The sequence below is a fragment of the Medicago sativa genome, chromosome 2 (assembly GCF_051527215.1).
Source record: "Medicago sativa cultivar Bolivia chromosome 2, Bolivia_mono, whole genome shotgun sequence".
Taxonomy (NCBI): domain Eukaryota; kingdom Viridiplantae; phylum Streptophyta; class Magnoliopsida; order Fabales; family Fabaceae; genus Medicago; species Medicago sativa.
In genome coordinates, this window is record NC_140750.1 from 6,225,044 (window position 1) to 6,246,231 (window position 21,188).

General features: G+C 35.2%; 3 protein-coding genes across 4 annotated transcripts; 2 read left to right on the forward strand and 1 right to left on the reverse strand.

The window, feature by feature from the left end:
* The first annotated feature begins 6,666 nt into the window (after positions 1–6,666).
* LOC146943967 (uncharacterized) lies at positions 6,667–7,247 on the forward strand. The gene is made up of 2 exons (XM_085747903.1): positions 6,667–7,000; positions 7,159–7,247. Exons 1-2 carry the CDS (start codon positions 6,667–6,669, stop codon positions 7,245–7,247), a joined length of 423 nt encoding a protein of 140 aa, XP_085604029.1.
* A 1,520-nt stretch (positions 7,248–8,767) lies between these two features.
* LOC146943968 (uncharacterized) lies at positions 8,768–11,178 on the forward strand. Its single transcript, XM_085742308.1, has 3 exons — positions 8,768–9,023; positions 9,810–10,240; positions 10,567–11,178. The coding sequence occupies exons 1-3, from the start codon at positions 8,859–8,861 to the stop codon at positions 10,994–10,996; spliced, it is 1,026 nt and encodes a 341-aa protein (XP_085598434.1). The 5' UTR covers positions 8,768–8,858; the 3' UTR covers positions 10,997–11,178.
* Positions 11,179–11,751: 573 nt separating this feature from the next.
* LOC146943969 (homeobox-DDT domain protein RLT1-like) lies at positions 11,752–20,375 on the reverse strand. Of its 2 annotated transcripts, none has more exons than XM_085742307.1 (18): positions 19,784–20,375; positions 19,246–19,674; positions 18,729–18,808; positions 18,114–18,578; positions 17,909–17,998; positions 17,645–17,809; positions 17,322–17,544; positions 17,122–17,222; positions 16,750–16,836; positions 16,490–16,642; positions 16,235–16,390; positions 15,814–16,023; positions 15,064–15,738; positions 14,431–14,982; positions 13,570–14,184; positions 13,333–13,437; positions 12,951–13,214; positions 11,752–12,843 (listed from the first exon to the last, which is right to left on the reverse strand). In XM_085742307.1, the coding sequence occupies exons 1-18, from the start codon at positions 19,962–19,964 to the stop codon at positions 12,028–12,030; spliced, it is 5,367 nt and encodes a 1,788-aa protein (XP_085598433.1). In that variant the 5' UTR covers positions 19,965–20,375; the 3' UTR covers positions 11,752–12,027. The 2 variants fall into 2 exon arrangements, with proteins under 2 accessions (XP_085598433.1, XP_085598432.1); XM_085742306.1 differs by having other exon boundaries at positions 11,752–12,846.
* Between the last annotated feature and the right edge of the window lie 813 nt (positions 20,376–21,188).

The following is a 21,188-nucleotide window of genomic DNA, read 5'->3' on the forward strand; positions in this document are numbered from 1 at the left end:
GTAATGTCTTTATCTGAAAAGTCCTCCTGTCACCCACTTTGGAACATAAAACAGTATACCCACATTGGTCCCTACACACCACCCTTACCCTGTAACTTTCATTTTTTGGCATTTTAATTTGGTAACCATTCAATACGTTCCACTCAATAATTGCTTCTTTAAACTCCACCAGAGAATTAAATTCCATACCTAGCTTGAACTTAAAATCCTTATTTAATTGTTCCTTCCTAAACTTCTCATATTTAATTGTCTCGTCATCTGAGTCATCAGGGTCTGAGCTACCTAACTCCTCACTAAGGTAATCTCCATCTATTTCTTCATCTACTTCTTCCTGTACAACCATCTTCATCTTCTTAGGTGATTTTTTCTTAGGTGTTTTGGAACCACACTTCCTGATCCTTAATGTTTTGTTGTTAACTGTGACTCTATTGGTACCATTAGCAGGTGCTTCAACTTCAATCTCTTCAAACCCATCTGCAAGTGCAGTGGTTCTTTCATCCTCACTATCATTAAACCTTTATACTTCATCACTAGTAACCATTTCTACTTCCTCATCATACCCTGCATCCAAATCTACAAAACTAGGTACATCTGCCTTCACAGTTATGTCCAACACATTGTGCTCAACATAAATATGTCCATCTACTTTATTACCAATTGAATACCCAGAAATTTCATCAGCAATATGGTCCTCATTAATTTGAACAAACTCTTCAGAAACCTGTACAATTTGACCCCAAACCCTAAAAGCATTCCTATCATATCCCCAGCTAGCCACAGTATTCTGAATATCACACACACCCCAGTTGTTACCTTCAATTCCAGACACAATAGTTTGTACACCACCCCTATAAAACATATGTTTATCCCTTACAAACTCCCACCATGATGGAAAACAACATCAAACAAACCCATTATATGTGGTGTAACGCCCTCCTTTTATTTATATATTTTTATTAAGTTAGAATCTATTTATGTGATTTATTTATATATATGAGGTGTTGGTATTTTATTATGTGTCATTATTCTATTATTTATTAGAATATGAGAATTATTAGTGTAAGTAGAATTGGAGGTTAGAATAGAAAGAAGAATAAATTATTGGGCCTAAATAGATTTAGGAAGAGTGATTAGTATTATAAATAAGGAAGCTTAGGTTAGAAAGAGTTTTTACGTTAAACCGCTTTTTGGAGAAAGAGGAGAAAGAGGAGAACTCGGAGAGAGAAAACCCTAGGAACGAAGAACGCTGCTTTTGATTTCAGAAAAACAATCTAAGGTAAGGGTGAGACTATCTTTCACTAATATTAGGTATGTGAATCATTAGGTTGCATCTAACATGCTTTAGGATGAGTTTGTGAGATTATGAGAAATTAGGGTTGTATGAGCACATGAGTAGTGAAGGGTCTGTGTTCTTTTATTTGTTTTCATGATCTTTTAACGAATTCATGTTAAAATTCATGCTCTAATTTATTGTTGTGATTATATTTTTGAATGGTTGATGATTTTAGTTTTCCTTTAATTAAGTATGTGCTATTTCGTGACAATTTTTCATTAAGGATCCGAACAGTATTGTGCGTGTCTTGATTTATGTGCATATCAAGATTTAATATATATTTTTTTAGTTACTAATTTCCAATACATACATATAAGCATGTACGTGAAGCTTTTTTTTATTGTCTTCTTAGATTAGCATGAAATTGTCTATTTTTGGTGTACTGTATTAGAAATTAAATTACGTGATAGCTTGATTGTTCTGTTCAGTCAAATATAATGTTTTGTTGATACTGTTTTATCTGTGAATCCTTGTAGCCGTGTTAGTAGTATCTTTTCCATTAGCTTGAGTTTAAAATCCAACAACCTCATAGAGACCTCTTACTAATGAGAATATGTAACTGCTATTGGAAACGTAAATTTTGAACAGATGGCACATATTAGATACCTGGACCTTGTATGTTAGGCTAATTCTTATGTAGTATCAAAATCTAGATTTGTGCCAAATTAAGCATAGACTATTTTCTTGTGATAATGGATATGAAATTAAGCTTTATAAATTTTGAAAAGAATGAAATCTCAATCTTGATTTAGTTTTCAAGAGAACCGATATTAATTGAATTAGATTCAAAAGGTTTGAATTCCTATCATTCGGTACAATATCTTCGTGTGAAGGTCACTATCCCATAACTTCTTCTAAGGTGTTAAACAAACAAATAAATATGTTAAACTATTATTTATGTGCAGTAGAGGAATACGTGTACCAGGTATTATAGTGGTGCTTTAAAATTTAGTACTTTCTCTCCTTAATGCCTTAGAAAACTCTTATACAAGAATCATCTTTTTCATTTTATTTTATTTTGTCAGGAATCATCCTTTGAGTAAATATTTTAATTTATTTGGTAATTATGAATAAAAATTAACGCAATGAAAAAGTAGATCTAAATTGATTAGTTCTTCACTTGATGTTTTAATTAATTAATTATTTAATGATATAGTAGATGTGTTATATAAAGATGTGATATTTGAAGATGTGTGATTTAAAGATGGGTTATATAAAGATGTGATCTTGTTATTTATGCACTATATGTGTTAATTATGATGCCTATGTTGATGCGATGTTTAAGATGTTGTTGGTTATCATTTGATGTTGTTGTACTATGATGCTGATATGAGATGAATTATTTATATGTTGCATATACTGCTGAGTCTTATTTAAGATGTAAGTGTCGGTCTAAGTCAAAGAGTTTGTTAAGTCGTCGAGTCGTTATGAAGTCATCAAGTTATTAAGATGTTATGTTGTCAAGATGTTAAGATGTCATAGATGTTCATGAAGTTTCTAAGACGTAAGATGTTGAGTCCATGCATACTCATTTAAAGATGAGGGCTCATGCCCTGGAGCTTTTGCTCAACCACGACGATGGAGCTTTTGCTCAACCACGACGATGGAGCTTATGCTCAACCATGACGATGAGGGCTTATGCCCTAGGAGTATATTTATGCTCAACCACGGCGATGAGGGCTTATGCCCTAAAATGGTACCACATGCATTTGCATTTTCATGATGATCAAAGATGGTTTAAGACGTTAAGAGTTGCATAGTCGAGTCAAGATGGTTTAAGACGTAAGAGTTGCATAGTCGAGTTTAGATGCATTGTCAAGTCAAGTTGTTAAGTTGTGATGTTTTAACGAATTACTTGTGATGTCTTTCAGTATGATGATATGTGACGATGACTGTGACTGTTATATGATGATATTTTGCTAAGATAAATGATGATGTTTATGTATTTAATTATAGTTGTTAAATTATAAGATGTTTATGTTGTTAAATGTAATTTATGATTTATATACTTAATATTATTGTTTGAAAAATCTCACCCCTTCTGCTTGAAAATGTTGCTCTTCGTATGGGTAACTTGCAGGTAATCAAGATTAGCTGCGGTCGTGGGTGTCTATCTCTCACTGTGTCCTTAGGTGCTCTGATAGGTAACGGGATGGGAATTTTGACACTGTTTTCTGTTCCTTTACGTATTGCTTTTGAAGTTTAAGAATTATTATTGAACTAAGATTTATGTGACTTTTATGATGAGCCTGCGTGCCAAGACTATTTCTATTGTTAAACTAAATCCGCTGCGAAGTTTTTTAAATATTATGTTGATGAATTTTTGAAGGATAAATTATTATCTATTTTGTTAAGATTTTATGATAAAGAGATGTAGCATTCCGTTTAAGTTGAATTACTCTGATTTTTATTATGAAATTTTTACATTGGGAAAACGGGGTGTTACATGTGGTAAAAAAAATTAAATTTTTAATCAATATTCTTTGACACGTGTCAGCAACCCATTGGTTTAAACCAGGTTGATAGAAACAACTCAGACAAAACAAAGATTTCAATAAAAAAATACCCTAAAAATGGAACTATGGCACATGGAAATGGAAATAAATATGGAATCTAGCATCACACTTTTGGGACCACAACATACATTTCTTCCTTTCTTTATCATCTATTTCTTCCTTTCTACAAATAGTAACAAAAACAATACATGTATGCATAAAGAGAAAGAGAGAATCAGTAAACTTACCACAAGCGTCGTCTTCAACCTTCTTCGTTCAGTTTACTTTCTCTTTCGTCGTTCGTTTCCAGCTTCCTAGAAATCTTGCTTCCCAGCTTCCCAGAAACCCTAAATCGAGATTGAACTCGTTCGCAGCTTCCCAGAAATCGTAGAAATCTTGCTTCGAATTCGCTAAAACCCACAGAAATTGCTTCGATTCGCAGATAGTTTGCTTCGATTGTAAACCCTAGAGTTCGAAATCGTTTTCCCTTTGTTCTTCGTTTTCTAGGTTTGAAGTTTTGGGGGAAATGATTAAGGGAGGGGGGTATGCCAAATAAACAACATTTTCGGACTTTGCTTTTTAATAATCTAGGTGGAAATTAAAAAAATGAAAAAATAAAAATAATACCTAGTCAGCACGCCACGTCACCATTTTTATCCAGTCAGCTGCTGACTGTTGGCTTCGGGGGGGTAAACCAAAGAATCTTGAAATTACAAGTGGGAATCTACAAGTTTTTTTTTTTACGGGGGGGTTTTTCAAAAGTCGCCCAAATGGCAGGGGGGTAAACCCCTATTAACCCTTCTTTTTATTGTTTTGAGGTTTTTACAACAGATATGCTTGTATATCTGTGTGTACTCAAGAAAATTTATAAATAAGAATTGTTCTTTGAAATGTGTGGGAACAAATCAAAATGAAGCATGTATGTTAGTGGTTACCTAGGCAAAAGTCGGAGTTTATCGAGTACGTGATGTGTCTCTCCAATTTTAGGATGTGTTTGGATCTAGAGAATGATAAAGGAAAGAGAGATGAATGGAAAGAAAAGTTGTGGAAAGATTGCTTTTCCATGGTTTGGCAACATCTCAGAAAGATGAGGAAAGAAAGTTTGAGGTGGGACGCACGCTCAAAACCTTTCCTCACTAATTTGGACGGAAAACACAAAGAAGTACCAACTTTTTGTAAAAAGTCATAAATACCCTGCTATAATTATTAATATTAATATGCTCAACAAGCATATGATTTTGAAACATGCTGGGCAATTTTTTTCTCTTGCCGTGATGTTTTGAAGAAAAAGAAACATTAATAAAAAAATTAACAAATGTTATATGTAATATAATATTTATTAGTAAAATATATTTAAATGTGTAGATAACATAATCAATTTAAAATAAACACACATTTAGCTAAAAAATTAAAGGTTATAATTGTCATTTTGCAAATATACATATCTTTCTTTCCTCTAACAATCTATTCACTTTCTTTTATACCAAACAACCAAAACAATCATCTCACTTTCTTCTACCTTTCTTTCCTTCTACTATCTATCCTTTCACTTTCTTTCGTTAAATTTTCTTCTCCAAACCAAACATACCCTCAGTATTTTTGTAAATCCGAATATTGTAAAAATATTGGTTAACAGTCTGAAAAATTATTTTTTTAACCACTGAAAATTGTTTTAAGATGAATAAATGAGGAATATAGATTCGAATACTGCTTTGTGTTTGCATTCTACATTCTACTCCGTATGTTCCTTTTTGAGTGTTAATAATTGGATACGAATTGAATTTAGTATATAATTATTTTTCAATAATATTATTTCTCCATTACTCTTACCTTTTTTCTCTCAATAAAACTAATGGATAATGATTAAGAGCACGACATGATTTTTCGTGCTTGTTGCACGACAACATATTTCTTTCTTTTATTTGATGACAATATTGTGCTAGTGTTGTACCAACATATACATATCTCTTGTGAAGTTGTGAAAGTGTTGTGCTACGTACTCCATATCAATCCTATGAATATTAATATATATTTAGATAAACTATGTGCTAGTTTTGACTCAAATGCCAAAAAAATTCACTTTTCCCTGAGAGGTGAGCGGTGTAACTCTATTTAAGTGTTGTTCTATTCATTTAAGATATAAAAAGCAAAAGCACATTTATGATGGAATTGGAAGCAAATTAAGGAAAAAAACATTGTCGTGCACCAGTCGTGTAATTAGAGTGTCGTGCGATATAGCACCACTCAAAACTAATATATGTAATCTATTTTGAACTCAAGTTTGTATTTTGTTATTCGTAAATTTAAGCAAAATTTTGTTATGTATATTAATGGCTATATAAAGAATTGAAATTATATAAATAGGATTAGTAATACTGTTAAGGATGAAAAATAGGATTAGTAATACTGATAAGCAAAATTCTAAGGGTAAAAACGAAAAGACAATTTTTATGGAAAAATAAAATAATATTTATGCAAAAAATAGTAATTTGTTTTTTTAAGGGTGAAAAATAATAATTTATTGGAGAGAAGAAAAGTAACTAACAATTGTTTTGAGGGGGTTCAATTGTTTGTTATGAAAGAAATATAACACATGAGGCAGGGAGGTTGGAGGTCGGGGGCCGGAGTGGTTCTTTTTGGTGGAGGGAGGTAGCGAAGATTAGGGACGGGATAGGTGATATTGATGGGGGTTGGTTTGCAGAGAGGGTGTCGAAGAGGGTGGGTGATGGCACTAGTACCTTCTTTTGGTATGATAGGTGGTTAGGAGATGTGCCGTTACGTACTCGGTTTAGTCGCCTTTTTGATTTATCGAATAATAAACTTTGTACGGTGGCTGAGATGTTTTCTCTAGGATGGGAGGAAGGGGGAGAGGCGTGGAGATGGAGGAGTAGGTTGTGGGCTTGGGAGGAGGTGTTGGTAGAGGAGTGTAGGAATCTTCTTAATAATATTGTTTTGCAGACTGATATTTCTGACAGGTGGCAGTGGAACCCAGACATCCAAAGGGGTTACACTGTGTGCGGTGTTTATCATATTCTGACTTCTCCAAACGACACTACTGCGGGTGGCATGAATGATTTTGTTTGGCATAAGCAGGTTCCATTGAAGGTTTCCATCTTCGCGTGGCGGTTGATTCGTGACAGGTTGCCAACAAAGACTAATCTTGTCAGAACAGGTATGCTCCATGCCGAGTTAGCGGAGTGTGGTGCGGGTTGTGGTCACGACGAATCAGCGTTACATTTGTTCCTTCATTGTGACAGATTCGGTCCTCTATGGGGGCACGTCAGATCGTGGATTGGTGTTTCAGGTGTCGATCCTAATGATATCTGTCAGCATTTCTTCCAGTTTATTCATTATTCAAGGATGCGCAGATATTTCCTTCAGCTAGTGTGGTTACTTTGTGTTTGGGTGGTTTGGAATGAACGAAACAACAGAATATTTAATAATACCCAAACCACCATAGAACAATTATTAGAAAAGATTAAATTTCATTCATTATGGTGGTTAAAGGCTAATAATGCCTCGTTTGTGCATGGCACTCAGATGTGGTGGTCGGACCCTATGTTATGTCTGGGTATCGACTGACCGTACTTTTGTAAATATTATGTGACAAAAAATTAGATAGTGGCTAAGGTGGCCCTTTAGTACATCTTGTGCTAAGGTGGTTTCTTACCCGGTGTTAATATATTTCATTTTGATGTCTTCAAAAAAAAAGAAAGAAATATAACACATTAAATTTATTTAAAAGAGAAAATGTGTAAAAAAATTAGAAATTTATTGGTGTATCAAAATAAGGGTATAGTAGTAATTTATTGCTGAATTAAATTGAGGGTATAATTAACTTTCATTAAATAATAATTAGAACTAGAACAATAGTGTTTTTTATTTTAATGAATTTCCTACTATAATTGGACAGCTTGCAACCTTTAATATATTTTTTTGGTCAAGTAGCATAGACAGTGGCTAGAGCTCACACAATTAAACTTGAAGAAGTGAGGTGTTGGGGTTCGAAACCCAAACACTGCATATAACATGCAATATCCCTGGTTTCCTACCAAGTACCAACGGAAAGCTACTCTCACGGGGATCCTTTAGATCTAATTTAAGGGATGTGATCGTTTAACTCTGGGAAATTACTATGTGAAACTGTGTCCCTACAACTTCAACGATTCCAGGTCAACAGTTTATAGCTATACCATATACCATGCTGGTCAAAAAACAAAAATCTTTTAAAACTCGTGTATCGCGTGGAGATATTATATAAATAAAAAAAGATGAAAATCTATTTTATACCTCTATACCTATTAATACCATATCACCCTTTTATAATATTATTTAAAATTTTAGTTTAAAAAATCAATTAAATCTTATTTATTAGGAACAATCTCATTATATTATAATGAATTAAACATGGTAAAAAAGAATTAAACATGGTAATGAAACTTAATATTCATATTTCTGCTAGTAAATATATATAATGATTATACGTATCAATGGAATAAAACCTATAAATGTTTTCGTAAACTTAGTTCAGTGACAGAGATATTGTATATTACATATAGGGATTGAGGTTCGAACCCCTAACACCTAAAAAAAGAATAGAATCGAGAATGATCACAAAAAAGAAAAAGGAATAGAACCTAGAATATTAATATAGAGTAAATATCAATAAATGGCTATATCACACGTAGTATTTCCTTTTTATTTTCTTTGTACAAAAAATAGTAACAATGAATTTGAATACTAAGATATTCCTTTCATGATACGAAAATAGAGGGATATTTTGTTGGTATTTACAAATGTAAATAAATAAATACATTTTTTTTTGACAAAAAAATAAATAAATAAATACATGTTTACACATTAAGTTAAGTTTCTGATCCAAAGTGAAGTTTCTGATCAACAATTGTATTCTTTACCATAGTCCTGTTCAATAATAATCATTACACAATCCAGAAACAAGACAAAAAACTTGGAAGAAAAGAAAGTCATATCTTGAGTGGAAGAGAAAAGTGACAGCAAAGTAGTGGAAGATGGGTTTGGATTACTATGAGATTTTGGAGGTTGACAAGAATGCTACAGATGATGAGTTGAAGAAAGCATATAGAAAACTTGCCATGAAATGGCACCCTGACAAGAATCCTGACAATAAGAATGATGCTGAGACTAAATTCAAACTCATATCTGAAGCATATGAGGTATATGTAACTTCATCTTGTTTTTAGTTTAGTTTAATTGCTACAAAACTATGGTCAACTGATCATTCATGTTTCTGAGGATGTTTCTGTTGTTTACTGTCTTTTGTTTTTATGTTTAAGCCTTGATTGGTTTTAGCTTATAATGATGATTAATTTTGTGTCATATTGAGATCCAATTCGATGGCTATATTATGTGATATACAATTGGATGAAAACTGAGGATCCCCTAAGAAGGGTCAAAGAATTTTATGAATTTAGGACTTTGACCCTTACCAAAATCCTCAATTTTCAATTTTTTTTTCCTTCACTGTCCAATCTGAATGTGGCTTTATTTGTGATTCATTTAGTGATAGAATGATAATCATTTGACTTTCATCCCAAGTAAGGGAAACATAAATTATGATAGAATGATAAGCATCATTTGGTCCAGGGTTCGATCTCCGGCTTTGGTATATGGAAAAACATATATTATGATAGGCCAACCTCTTAAATTGATCTTAGTTACTTCAAAGGATTTTCTACGCAGATGATACCTTGGTTTTACCGAAATTAAAGAATTGTGTGCTGTTGAGTCAGTCAGTTTCTTACTACTTAGTTACTATCACATGTTGAGTAATAATGTTATAAGGGTCGCTTCACCTTATTGTATTTATTTTCCATCATTCAGTAAAATTTCAATTTCAGTTAGTTTTCATCAATTCATGGACCATGCTGTGGGGATGTACAACTACAAACCATGAAATGTTCACAGAATCTGACTTAGTATATTGATTTGGCTTCACGTAGGTTCTAAGTGACCCACAAAAGAGAGCAATTTATGATCAGTATGGAGAAAGCAGCCTTAAAAATGGAATGCCTACAACAGGTGACAGTGCAGCTCCATACTTCCAAACTCAGGATGGGAGAAGGTTTAGGTTCAATCCCAGAAGTGCAGATGGCATATTTGCAGAAGTTTTTGGCTTTTCAAGCCCTTATGGAGGAATGGGAATGAGGGGCGGCGGCTGCAGAGGCATGGGCATGAGAGGTCAGTCGTGGGTGTCCAGGTCTTTTGGCGATATTTTTGGCAAAGATGTATTTGGAGAAAGCAGACAAACGAGTCAAGCTCCAAGACGCAAGGCACCTCCCATTGAAAATAAATTGCCTTGCAGCCTTGAGGAACTTTATAAAGGTACAACCAAAAAGATGAAGATCTCAAGGGAAATTGCTTATGCAAGCGGGTAAATGCTCTTCCCCTGGCTTTTTAATTCACATCAACTTCAACTTGAACTTTCTCAGAACTAAATTTCATGAGCAGAATGAGAGTTTTTTGTTGGATTTATTGATATATAAAGTTTCAATACATTTCTAACTGGCGGTGTAAATTATTTTTACACTGAAACATATTGTCACATAAACCAACTTTGTAACTACATTTTATATTTACTGCAAAATACAAGATTCTTTCTCCTTGGACGTTACTGACTGTGTATTCCCATTTTATTTCGCTTGTTATGTGTGCCTACAAGTATAGCAACTTATTGGTCTCCTGCATGTATGTTTGCAGCAAAACTGTACCTGTGGAGGAAATACTAACAATTGAAATCCAACCAGGCTGGAAAAAGGGAACAAAAATCACTTTCCCAGAGAAAGGAAATGAGCAACCAAATGTCATTGCTGCAGATATTGTATTCATTATTGACGAGAAACCTCACAATGTATTTACAAGACAAGGTAATGATTTGGTTATGACACAAAAGATATTACTTGCAGAAGGAGAAGCTCCAAGCAGAAGCTACACCTTCCAACTTACTACTTTGGATGGAAGGGGTCTGACCATTGCCATAGACAATGGAATTGATCCAACCTATGAAGAAGTGGTTGCCGGCGAAGGGATGCCAATTTCCAAAAATCCTTCACAGAGGGGTAATCTTAGGATCAAATTCGACATCACATTCCCTAGCACGGTTGATGCTGAAACAGAAAGCCAGAACTAAGAAATGTTCATGGCGTCATATTAAAGTGTCAACCATTACCAAGTGCATCTTGTGTATAGTTCAATAGTCTTTCGTTTTACTCCTGTTATTAACTCTCTTTTCTTCCATTTTATGACTTTGGTCTATGTAGTTTATGTGAGATCCCTTAGTGTCATAAATAAAGTCCAACAATATTACTTGAAGGATTGAGATATAATATTTTGAATTATGATTGCCAGAGTACTTCAATTTTTTGTACATGTAGTCTGCAATCTGCATTATTAAACAATCAATAAACGGCAAGTTTTTCATGCATTGGCCATTAGGAAACGCCAGCAACATCATGGCTGTGGTTTGGCTTTACTAAAAAATTACACCCTAAAAAAAAAAATAACCCGGTGCACTAAAACTCTTGCATACGCCAGGTCTGGGAATGAGTCCCACCATTTGATGTATTGTACGCAACCTTACTATTTTTTTTTTTTGCACAAGAGGTGGTTTCCAGAACTTGAACACGTGACCTTTTCAGTCACATGACAACAACTTTACCGTTGCGCCAATGCCCCCTTAAAAAATTGCACCCTACGAGAAAAGCAAAAAGAAAAGGAAAAAAAAACTTGGCAGACCTTCATAATCATGATAATTTAACAAGCAGAGGTAATTCCCCTATTAAGCACTCTTAACATTTTCGACATATTTGAAACTCAATCTGACTCATTTCAGATTGGAAAGTAGTTTATCAGGGCCAAGTATTTCAAACAATGAAAAGACAATCATAGTGTAATAAAACTTTATTAGTTGATGAGTATCTATTACAAGGAAAGGATGATAAAACAACAACAAAATGAGGTTGGCTACAAAGCCCTATGCTTAAAGCTTAAAAATACAAGGCTCCATTTTGCATGGATAATATACACTAAATCTACTCAACCATTAACTCAGCCGCGTGATTTGTAAACATGGAACTGACGTATTCGTAAAACTGCGATAAAAAAATGTAAAGCAGCCTTAACATGCAAATTCCTACATTGATCAGATTAAAACTGGATGTTCTAATCAGAAGAATCTTCACTCATAACATCTTCGGAGCCCCCTACATTCACTACTCTATTCAGCATTCCATCTGATCCTTCACTCATAACATCTTCCTCGGAATCTTCCTCTTCATTCTCTTCAATGCCAATACCAATGTCATTATCGTTGCCATTGTCTTCTTCATCTTCAAAATTGTCCACATCTTCATCACTCATTCCAACCAAATCCCTATCCCATCTGTTAGGGGAGACACCGTTGTAACCTATCTCCCAATTTCCATGATCATATTCCACTGCTTGAGCATCATCATCGGATTCCACTGCTTGAGCATCATCATCGGATTCCACCTCTTCAGCACTGTTACTATTCTCAGCAACCCCAATGTGAACAGGAGTCATAGGACTAAATTTTTCTACATCCCATTCTTCATCCAAGTTTCTCAATGGTTCTCTTCCACCCTTGGAACTATGACTGGCTGCTGCATGGCCCAGCAACAAATCTTCAACAGCTCTTTTTTCTACTCTACGTTTTCTGACCGTTCGGCGACCTCGTCCACCCCCTTGTCCTTGTGTTCCCTGTCCCTGCTGTTTTAATTTCTGACTTAGATTCTCAGTGACCTTAATGTTTCGACGGCCAGTATCTTGTTTGGAATTGTACATTCTTTTAGACAGCTTTTTACCCCGTCCAAGATCACTAGCTCCTCGCCCACGTTTGTTTCCACTTCGTGCAATTTTATTAGCAGAAGGTTTAACTTTGGTGAATCCATCATGATCAAGAGCTGCTGCCTCAAACTCTCTGTTAGGCTTGAAGGGAGTATATCTTGATGGAAGCCTTTGCTAATAAGCAAAAAAAAATAAAATGTTCCATTAGATTATGATGAAAATTTCAAGTCAGCGACCCAGATGCTCAAAACCAAATAACACAGGAAAATGAAACTCACAATGTATTCTGTTGCTTCTTTCTCTTCAACAGGCTCAAGTTTCTCAAGCTTTACGTAGTTGATGGATGAATCAAACTCAAAAAGCCTGAGAGACAATGCTGCAGTGGTTAGAGGAACCCATGGAAGTAGAGCAACTGATTCAGGATCAGAGGACACGTGTGCAGCACTTTTTGACACACTGCTTAATCCCAACAATTCGTCTGTTGTAGAGAAGTTTGATGATAGAAAATCACGCCGTAGCGCTTTTTCAAATAAGGTCAACATCTGCAAAATAGGTTTTTAATTTATGCATGTCAGCATTGACATGGATTGTCGATTTTTTTATCTCTCTGTGTGTGTGTGTGTGTGAAGATTAACTTCAAGAATTGAAACGGCATGAAACCTGTAACAGTTCCTCCACGGATGATGATTTACTCAACTTCACACCCCAACGCTTCCTAAAATCAGTTGTCCAAATTGTTCCAAATGCTTCAGAGAGAACAGATGCCTGTAAATCAAAATGCAAGTACAATAATACAATCCTCAAAGGTAAAAATAATAATAGGATGCAGAATGACATCTTTAAATTTACAAAAAAATTAGGTTCGAGATTAAGAATCCAAAGTTGCCATCAACTCACCTCCATACATGACAGCAGGACCTTAAGCAATCTTGTCCTCAGAGGAAGAGAATGCTCCATAATATCTTTGGATAAATTACCAACACATTGAAATGTGTGTTTAGAAAAATTAAATTCATCATTTGACGGAAATGTTTGGTGGCAGGAATTGCAATGGGAGTCTTCCATAAAATAAGGATCAAGACAGATTTCACAAATATCCACCTGAGGTTTGCATCTCTTTACCCCAAATTTTATTGCACATAAAATTGATGAATTATAGCATTCTTTCCACATCCACTTCTGAAAATCTTGATACCTTCTCAAGGCAGCTTTCTTTTCATTCTCACTTTTGCCAAGCTCAATTTTGAAGGATGATGAAGTTTCAGATGAACCAGAGTTCAACTCATGAAGGGTACTGCTAGGACTGCCAGATCCTGAATGGCACTCGGGCACTGGATATGCTTCATCAGCTTCAGTTTTCATAGAACCTTCCCCTTTGCTTCCAATTTTTGTATATTGTGTATTTTTTCGAACATTTTCTCTGAAGGATTTCTCAATCTTTTGCAACATTAAGCGCAAATGAGACTCCCTGATCCCGCGTGAATCCAGTGATGCCAAAAGAATATCAAAGGCCTGCATAGGAATGGTAGAATAAATAATATATACATTACAAAAAGGCAAGCTCAAAACAGTATAATTCGTCCAAAACAAATGGCTATGCTGTGAGAGAAAAAAAGGCAAAAGCTCAAAACGGTAATAAAATACTAATCAAGGAAAAGTATATAAATACATTACAAATTTGCACAGACATTGACATCTTTAGATTTAAAAGAATAAAGTACGAACAAAGACATCAATGTGGCAGGTCGATGAAGTTACCTCTTCAGAATCAATAAGCCTCCAACTGCCATCATGATGTTCAACAAAGATCCTGCCAGAACCAGGATCATTACTAGAAGCAGATGCAACAAACTGCCAATATCGGTTACGCCTGCGGTCCTGGCCAAGGGGTAGAGACCTGTAGACATACATCTCCTCTGCTATGTGGGAAATATAAGATTTTAACTGTGATCGTGACCTTTTTGAATATTGTGCATGCATCTGACTCTGAGAGTTGTCCGGACCTGTGCCTGGGCAGAAATCATGAGCTACCAATGGCTTTTCAATAAGTAGACTCTGTGCAGAAGGAGTTCCTCTTTGGTTTTCTGCAGTGCTGGGTGATGCTTCATTCTTAATGTTGTTAATATTGATGTCGAGCAATGGGCTTTGATTTCCCTCCACAGCAGGATATGTGTCTTGTGTTTCAAATTTATTTCCAGCAAGTGATGGGAAATCTAATTTACTAATATAATCATCTTTCAGACGAACTTTATCTATTTGTGCTTCAGCCCACATTTGCTTTTTCAGAGCATTTGCTGCTTCCAATCGATCCTGAGAAACAGTTCACGTCAACTAAAAAACTATATGTAAAAGTAAACTAGAAGATATCTATTACATGTGAGTTTAATTCACCTCAAGAATAATGCGGATTGAATTTCCTTCATTTGCCACACCAACCAATGCAACAAGAGCGTTTAGACGCTCTTCTACACTGAGATCAGAGTATTCTCCTTCCGTAAGTCCTTGAACCCATGGTTCTCCAGACTTGCTTTCATCGATTTCCATATTATCATCAAGATTTCCGGTATTTAGATTTTCACACGCAATTGGTTGTTTGATGACAGAAGTGGGACAATCGGCATCCTTGGAACCATTCTCAGGAAAACAAGGCAGATCAGTATCATCAAGCTTATTTTGAATAACGTCTACATCATTGCCCAAATTTTCTTTTACATTTACCAAACTAATATCCATATTATCGTATTGTACTGAATTTTGGTTTCCACTTGAAGGATTTACTAAATCATCGTCTTCAGGATCCTCATCAACTTCATCGCTTTCCGACTCTTCTTCTCTTTCAACATCAACGGCATCTTCACCAGCTAGAAACCCATTTTCAAATATCTGGATTTTCTTTCTTGCTTCTGAAAGAATGGACTCGGCATCTGCAGGATCCTGTCTAAATGCAGTTCGTACACGATATGTTGATGGAGCTATTCTTTCGAAAAGTTTGCCATCTCTTGTCAAAGCAACAGAAATTGATGCTTCAGGTGTCTTGCTGGTTGTCAGGTCCCGAAGACCAGATTTCTGACAAGAAAAGAAACATAAGAACAAAGTTGACAATTTTTAAAAGAGAATTCAATCTGATGATAAACAATTCACCTGAATCTTCTCTGCAAGCTCTAGTACATTCAAACCTTTGGGGCCCTCAAGAGAGAGAACGTGAAATGCTGCAAATTTAACTGTTCCTGGAGTTAACCTATGTCTCGATCTTCGAGGAGCTAATAAACCTTTCTCTCGCATTTTTGCCACTGCACTTACGGCTGCTGAACCATTACGAAGTGTAGAAATGACATCATCACCACTTCTTCCCTGCAGTTACAAATACATTTAGCTCCACTTAGTTCATTATCAATTATCAAATGTATGACGAGAAATTCCATTGTTGATTTTACATGCATGCAAAATCATATATGGTCGGTGAAAATAGTCAATGATAACAAAAAGCTCATGCAGAACCAACAAACTAAAATGATAATACATTTGAGTTGAAAATTAAAAAAGTATAATAAAGAAAATGAACCTCTTCTTTATCATTTGCACAGGACCAGGTAATACTTCTTTTTTTCAACTGTGGTCCAAATCCTGCAGATAGTGCTAACTGTCGCAAAATTTCAGGCCATGTCAATTGATTTAAGTTCTTCTGCCAATTTCGTATGTCAAAGCCCCATGTATATGCCTAACATAAAACACAGCATTATTGATGTGGAATGCATCAAACAAAATACCATATTTGTCTAAAAATAACAGATAATTTTTTTGATATAGTTCAGCTTACTCCTTCCACAATCTCTGGATGGCCACCGGCAGGATTAGCAGCTCCATTCTGGTTCACTCCTAATCCTGTAGAAGGTGTCCTTGCAACATCTTCAATGTCTTTTATTATCATTTTAAGAACAGCAACATGTATCTCACCCAACAATCTTGAATCCTGTTATTATTAAGTTTAATTTTAAACACCCATAAATGAGCCAAAAATTGCAAGAAAAATAGTTCACTTGCAGTACAAAATCATTAGGAAAGGCCAGATTTACTCACATAATCATGAAATGCTTGTACAAATTCATCAAGAGTAAAAGGCCATAACTCAAGAGCATCAGCAAAGGTAATCAAGAATCTCCAAACCTGAAATAGAACACCACAGGTTTCATGCATCAAATTCAGATTCCTCAATTTAAGCTAAAAAAACAAATTAAGAATAAAAGATGTTAATAAAACTTGTACTGCAAATAGAAGTGCATCCACACGTTACAATTATATCAATAACCTCAGTGTAACATACATGGAAGTTCAACTTAAAGCCAACTTCGCCCCCCGCCTCTTGACAGTGCCAAAAAAAGAATTTTGCAATCAATGTTGTATGTTATATATGTACACTATAAGGAAACAAGAGAGGCAATTCAAACATACCATGAGAAGATTGCCAACATCTTGTTCTGAGTTGATCCAGGGCTGGATAGCAAATGGTTTTTTTAGCTTTACACTTTTGGGCGGGAAAACACACAAGGAATCTACAGTACAAATGTTGGAGTGCAGCATTTTTCTTAGTACAAATGTTAAGAGAACCAAATTATGTAATATCACTAAGTAAAATATGAGAAATTGCCCACCCCTAAATGATTCAAGGTTTTGCAAAGTATCAAGATCAATATGGATGATAGAGGAAAGCCCCTTGCTTGCTGCAGCCAACTCCATCAATTCTAACTGTTCATCCTCAATGAGCTCCGTCGACTCTTTAGCTATTCTACGAGCATTTGCCTTTTCAAGGGCAGCTTTCCTTCTCTCTGCCTCTTTCTCTTTGCGAATCTCTTCTTTTTGCTTCCTTTTCTCAGCCTTTATTAATATATAACACAAGAAGGTAATAGTAAGATACACTATTTATCTTTAGATCAATTTGATTCAATAAAGCAATAACATGGGGATTAAAACTTACTCTTAAATGTTCTTTCATCATATATTTTTCCCTTCGTTCTATCTCCCGCCTTTGCTCACGCTTCAATCTTTCCTCTTCTCTCTGCCTCTCACGCATCATCCTTTCTTCTTCCTTCCTTCTCTCACGATCTAGCCTTTCCATTTCTTTCCTCATTCGCTCTTCATTCTACGAGGAAATGAAAATAGAAGGGTTAGCTAAAAAAGAATAGGATGTCTTTAAAGCTCCATCAATATATAGTGACATGTTATGTTCATTGAATAAGACCTTTCTTCTTAAGATATCTTGTTTCTCAAGTTCTTTCTTCATCCTTATTTCATAGGCTTCAACTTCCTTGGCAACTCTGGCATCGTCAGTCTACATGAATAAAGTTAAAAATATAAATCATCCTCAGCAGAGAATATTACATTAACTTTGTATTGTTGGGGAAAATAATAAAAAATAACACTTAGCTTACAAATTCAATTAATACCTTTCGTTTCTTCTCCACCCGCAAGACCGTGTCATTATGGAAAACTTGTCCACCAGGTAAAGCTAAAGGATTTTCTTGTCCACCAATTTGGTGATCAGTGAATTGGGAGTTAATGCCAGTATTGGCTACGTTTGGGTGAGGTTCCCTTTTGGGGACAACATCATTATCTCGAGGAGGAGATGGATAGGGAATTGATTGCTTGTCCTGCTGAGACAAAAAGGGAGGAGGGGAAGTATAGGGAGTCACAGGCTTGTCCTGTTGAGACGATAGGCGAGCACGGGAAGAATGGCTTTGAGTTCCATGAATTCTAGGTAGATGTTCATTTCCAATCGGAAAAGGAGGAGTTCTGGCAGGACCCTCCATTGGATCGTATAAATGGGGTTGACTCAATTGTCCAAACATATCAGATCTAATGCTAGGCTGGTTCGGAACAAACGGATATTCAGGGAATGTCCTTGCCATTGCCTGCAATGGAGCCCGTTTTAAATTAGAATTTCAAATGAAGCAACCAAACAGATATAGGTGTCCTATCTAGATAATTATCTCACACAACTGTGAATGAGAAAGAAAAGGGTTTTTAAGACGCGTATCTAAACAGCAACTGCAAAGACTTACCTTATTCGTTCTAACTTCATGTCTTTCGTATATTTTACTGTCGTAGGCAAGACTAGGCCGCTTCTGCTGTTCTGCAACAGCTGCACCAAAAGAAACTACCAGAAGTGAGTAGCCAAACAAGACTCATGCACCCATCGGAATCAATCATTCATATATCACTAACAACTTGTACCAAGACAGCATTGTTTCTCGCAACATTTTAGATTGAATCAGCCAAATCGATGGCATTTTATCTCAACATTGCTACCTTAATACAGAACATCTAAGAAACTAGTTAACCATTTATCACACATATGTGTCAGAAAAGGAAACACTATAGTCAACAATAAGAACAATCACCATGATCCCTAAATAGAATGTACAATATACAGACAAAAAACAAAACATAAAAAAGAAAATACATCAATTATCATAAGCAGAACTCAACACAAGTATAAAATCAACTACAAAAAAGTAACTCATTCTAAAACAGCAAGTGAAAGATAGCAAAACAAAGCTGAAAGAACATCGACTATACCTAAGGGTGCCCCAAATGCATCAGGTGGCAATGGATCAAACTCAATTCCCAAAATAGGTCCATCTTCCCTCAAAGGCTCCCCTAACTGTGCCTCCACACAAGCAATTGCTCTAAGCTCCATTATAGTCTGTGGTGACTCATAATAACTCCTTGGAGGAGGCACCACATTCCTCAACTCCATCCGGGCAAACGGGCTAGAGCCAGAACCTGACCCGGATCCATATTCATTACAAGGCTCCAGAATCAACTTAGGATTAGGCTCATGAGTAGGAGAATCCAGCAAAGGTGGCGCCTTTCGCACCTTCTTAACCGGTAACTCCTTCTTGTCTTTCAACCTCCGGTGACAAAACCACATCTGTAACTGTCGATCCGACAACCCCAACTTCTCAGACAGCTCTATCCTAGTTGTCTCCGAAGGATATGTCTCCACTGAAATTCACAAAAAAAAAAAATTAAAAAAACAAAAACCCATAACCAAAATCATAAACTTAAAACAAACAAAAAAACTCAAATTTGAAGAAGAAAAGAAGGAACTAACAAGCATAAGCTTTCTCAAGCATTTCAAGTTGAAAAGGGGTTTTCATCTGTCTCTTAGGTTTGCTTTGACCTTCACCTGAACTCATAATCTTGTTGTTACTTACATTGTTGTTGAAATTTTCATTACTATTTTCACCCCCATCATCACCCTTCTGGGAATTATTCTCTGCTTCAGCTTCCATCGATCAAGATCGAATTTTTCTTCTTTCCCCTTTTCAAACCCTAGATTCCACCACCAGCCACAAAAGAAGAACACGAAGCAACAACAAAAGCAACACAACACAACACAATAATTAAGGTTGAGTTATTTTATTTAGTAGTTTTCTATTATCTGTTTAGAAACAAAATTTTCGTGAAAGTCAAGGAATGGAAAAATGAAAAAAGAATAATAATAATTAACGGTGGAACATAAATTGTTGAAAAGATAGAACAAGAAAGAAGAACAATAAAAGAACAAAAAAGAAAATGATAATAAGAATAAGAAAAGTAATAATTGATAAACAAAAATAATAAAAGAACAAGAACAACAACAACAACAGTTTCTCTTGACTACTATAATTCCACCAACACCTTTCATAATTATTCTTCTTTTTAATTTCCCTTTTTTAAAATTAATCTTTTATTATGTGTTTTTATGAATGAAGAATGAATGAACGGTGTGATGTGATGAACGTTTGTTTGATGATATGATCACGTCAAACATGAGCCAGCTAAAAAACAAAAACAAAAACAATGAATGAATGAAGAATGCTTTTTTTTTCTTTTTTTTTATTGACAAAAATTGAAAAATGTTCCTCTGACTCGACTTTGGATGTGTTTTTTTGTGTAATACATGTATGTATTTCTCTCCCACGTTGTTTTGATTTTGATGAACTTTTTATTGTGATGTTTTGATTTTTTGTTTAGATTTGGATTTTTCTTTCTTTTACTTTGAGTGTAATTTTGGTTAATTGGTTTAGTTTAAGTGAGGTTAATTGATTGAATAACAAAAAGGATTAATTGATTGAAATTGTTAATTGGTTTAGTTTAAGTGTTGTCACATGAAGGAATTGAAGAGAGAGAAGAATTACGGTGTGTTTATTTTTTGTTCAAGTTGTGTGTATTAGATTTGTTCTTTAAAAACGTTGTGTTTTTTTTTTGAAGGGTTGGTTCATGATTTGGGATCCTCAGCGTGCGATGACATATCTCACGTTCTTGTCGTTGTGGGCCCCGGTTGGCGATCTTAAGTGAGTTGCTATATATATACCCCCTTAATTACCTCCCATACCTTTCCACTTTTTTTATGTACTATCACGTAGGGTGCGAATAGATGGTTAATGATGTGTCTCACATAAATTGGTGCAGGGAGATTCGAATCTAAGATTTTGAGATAGGGCTGAAAATGAACCGAACCAACTCGAAAACGA

Bases quoted from the DNA above. Each gene is read 5' to 3' on its own strand.
- LOC146943967 (XM_085747903.1), top strand. From the start codon at position 6,667: ATGTTTTCTCTAGGATGGGAGGAAGGGGGAGAGGCGTGGAGATGGAGG. The intron at 7,001-7,158 runs GTATGCTCCATG...GATATCTGTCAG, and splicing joins GACTAATCTTGTCAGAACAG to CATTTCTTCCAGTTTATTCA.
- LOC146943968 (XM_085742308.1), top strand. From the start codon at position 8,859: ATGGGTTTGGATTACTATGAGATTTTGGAGGTTGACAAGAATGCTACA. The intron at 9,024-9,809 runs GTATATGTAACT...GGCTTCACGTAG, and splicing joins TCATATCTGAAGCATATGAG to GTTCTAAGTGACCCACAAAA. The intron at 10,241-10,566 runs GTAAATGCTCTT...GTATGTTTGCAG, and splicing joins GAAATTGCTTATGCAAGCGG to CAAAACTGTACCTGTGGAGG.
- LOC146943969 (XM_085742306.1), bottom strand. From the start codon at position 19,964: ATGGAAGCTGAAGCAGAGAATAATTCCCAGAAGGGTGATGATGGGGGT. The intron at 17,545-17,644 runs GTAAGTTTTAAT...ATATTAATAAAG, and splicing joins TGATGAAAGAACATTTAAGA to GCTGAGAAAAGGAAGCAAAA. The intron at 12,847-12,950 runs GTGAGTTTCATT...TTTGCTTATTAG, and splicing joins AAGAAGCAACAGAATACATT to CAAAGGCTTCCATCAAGATA.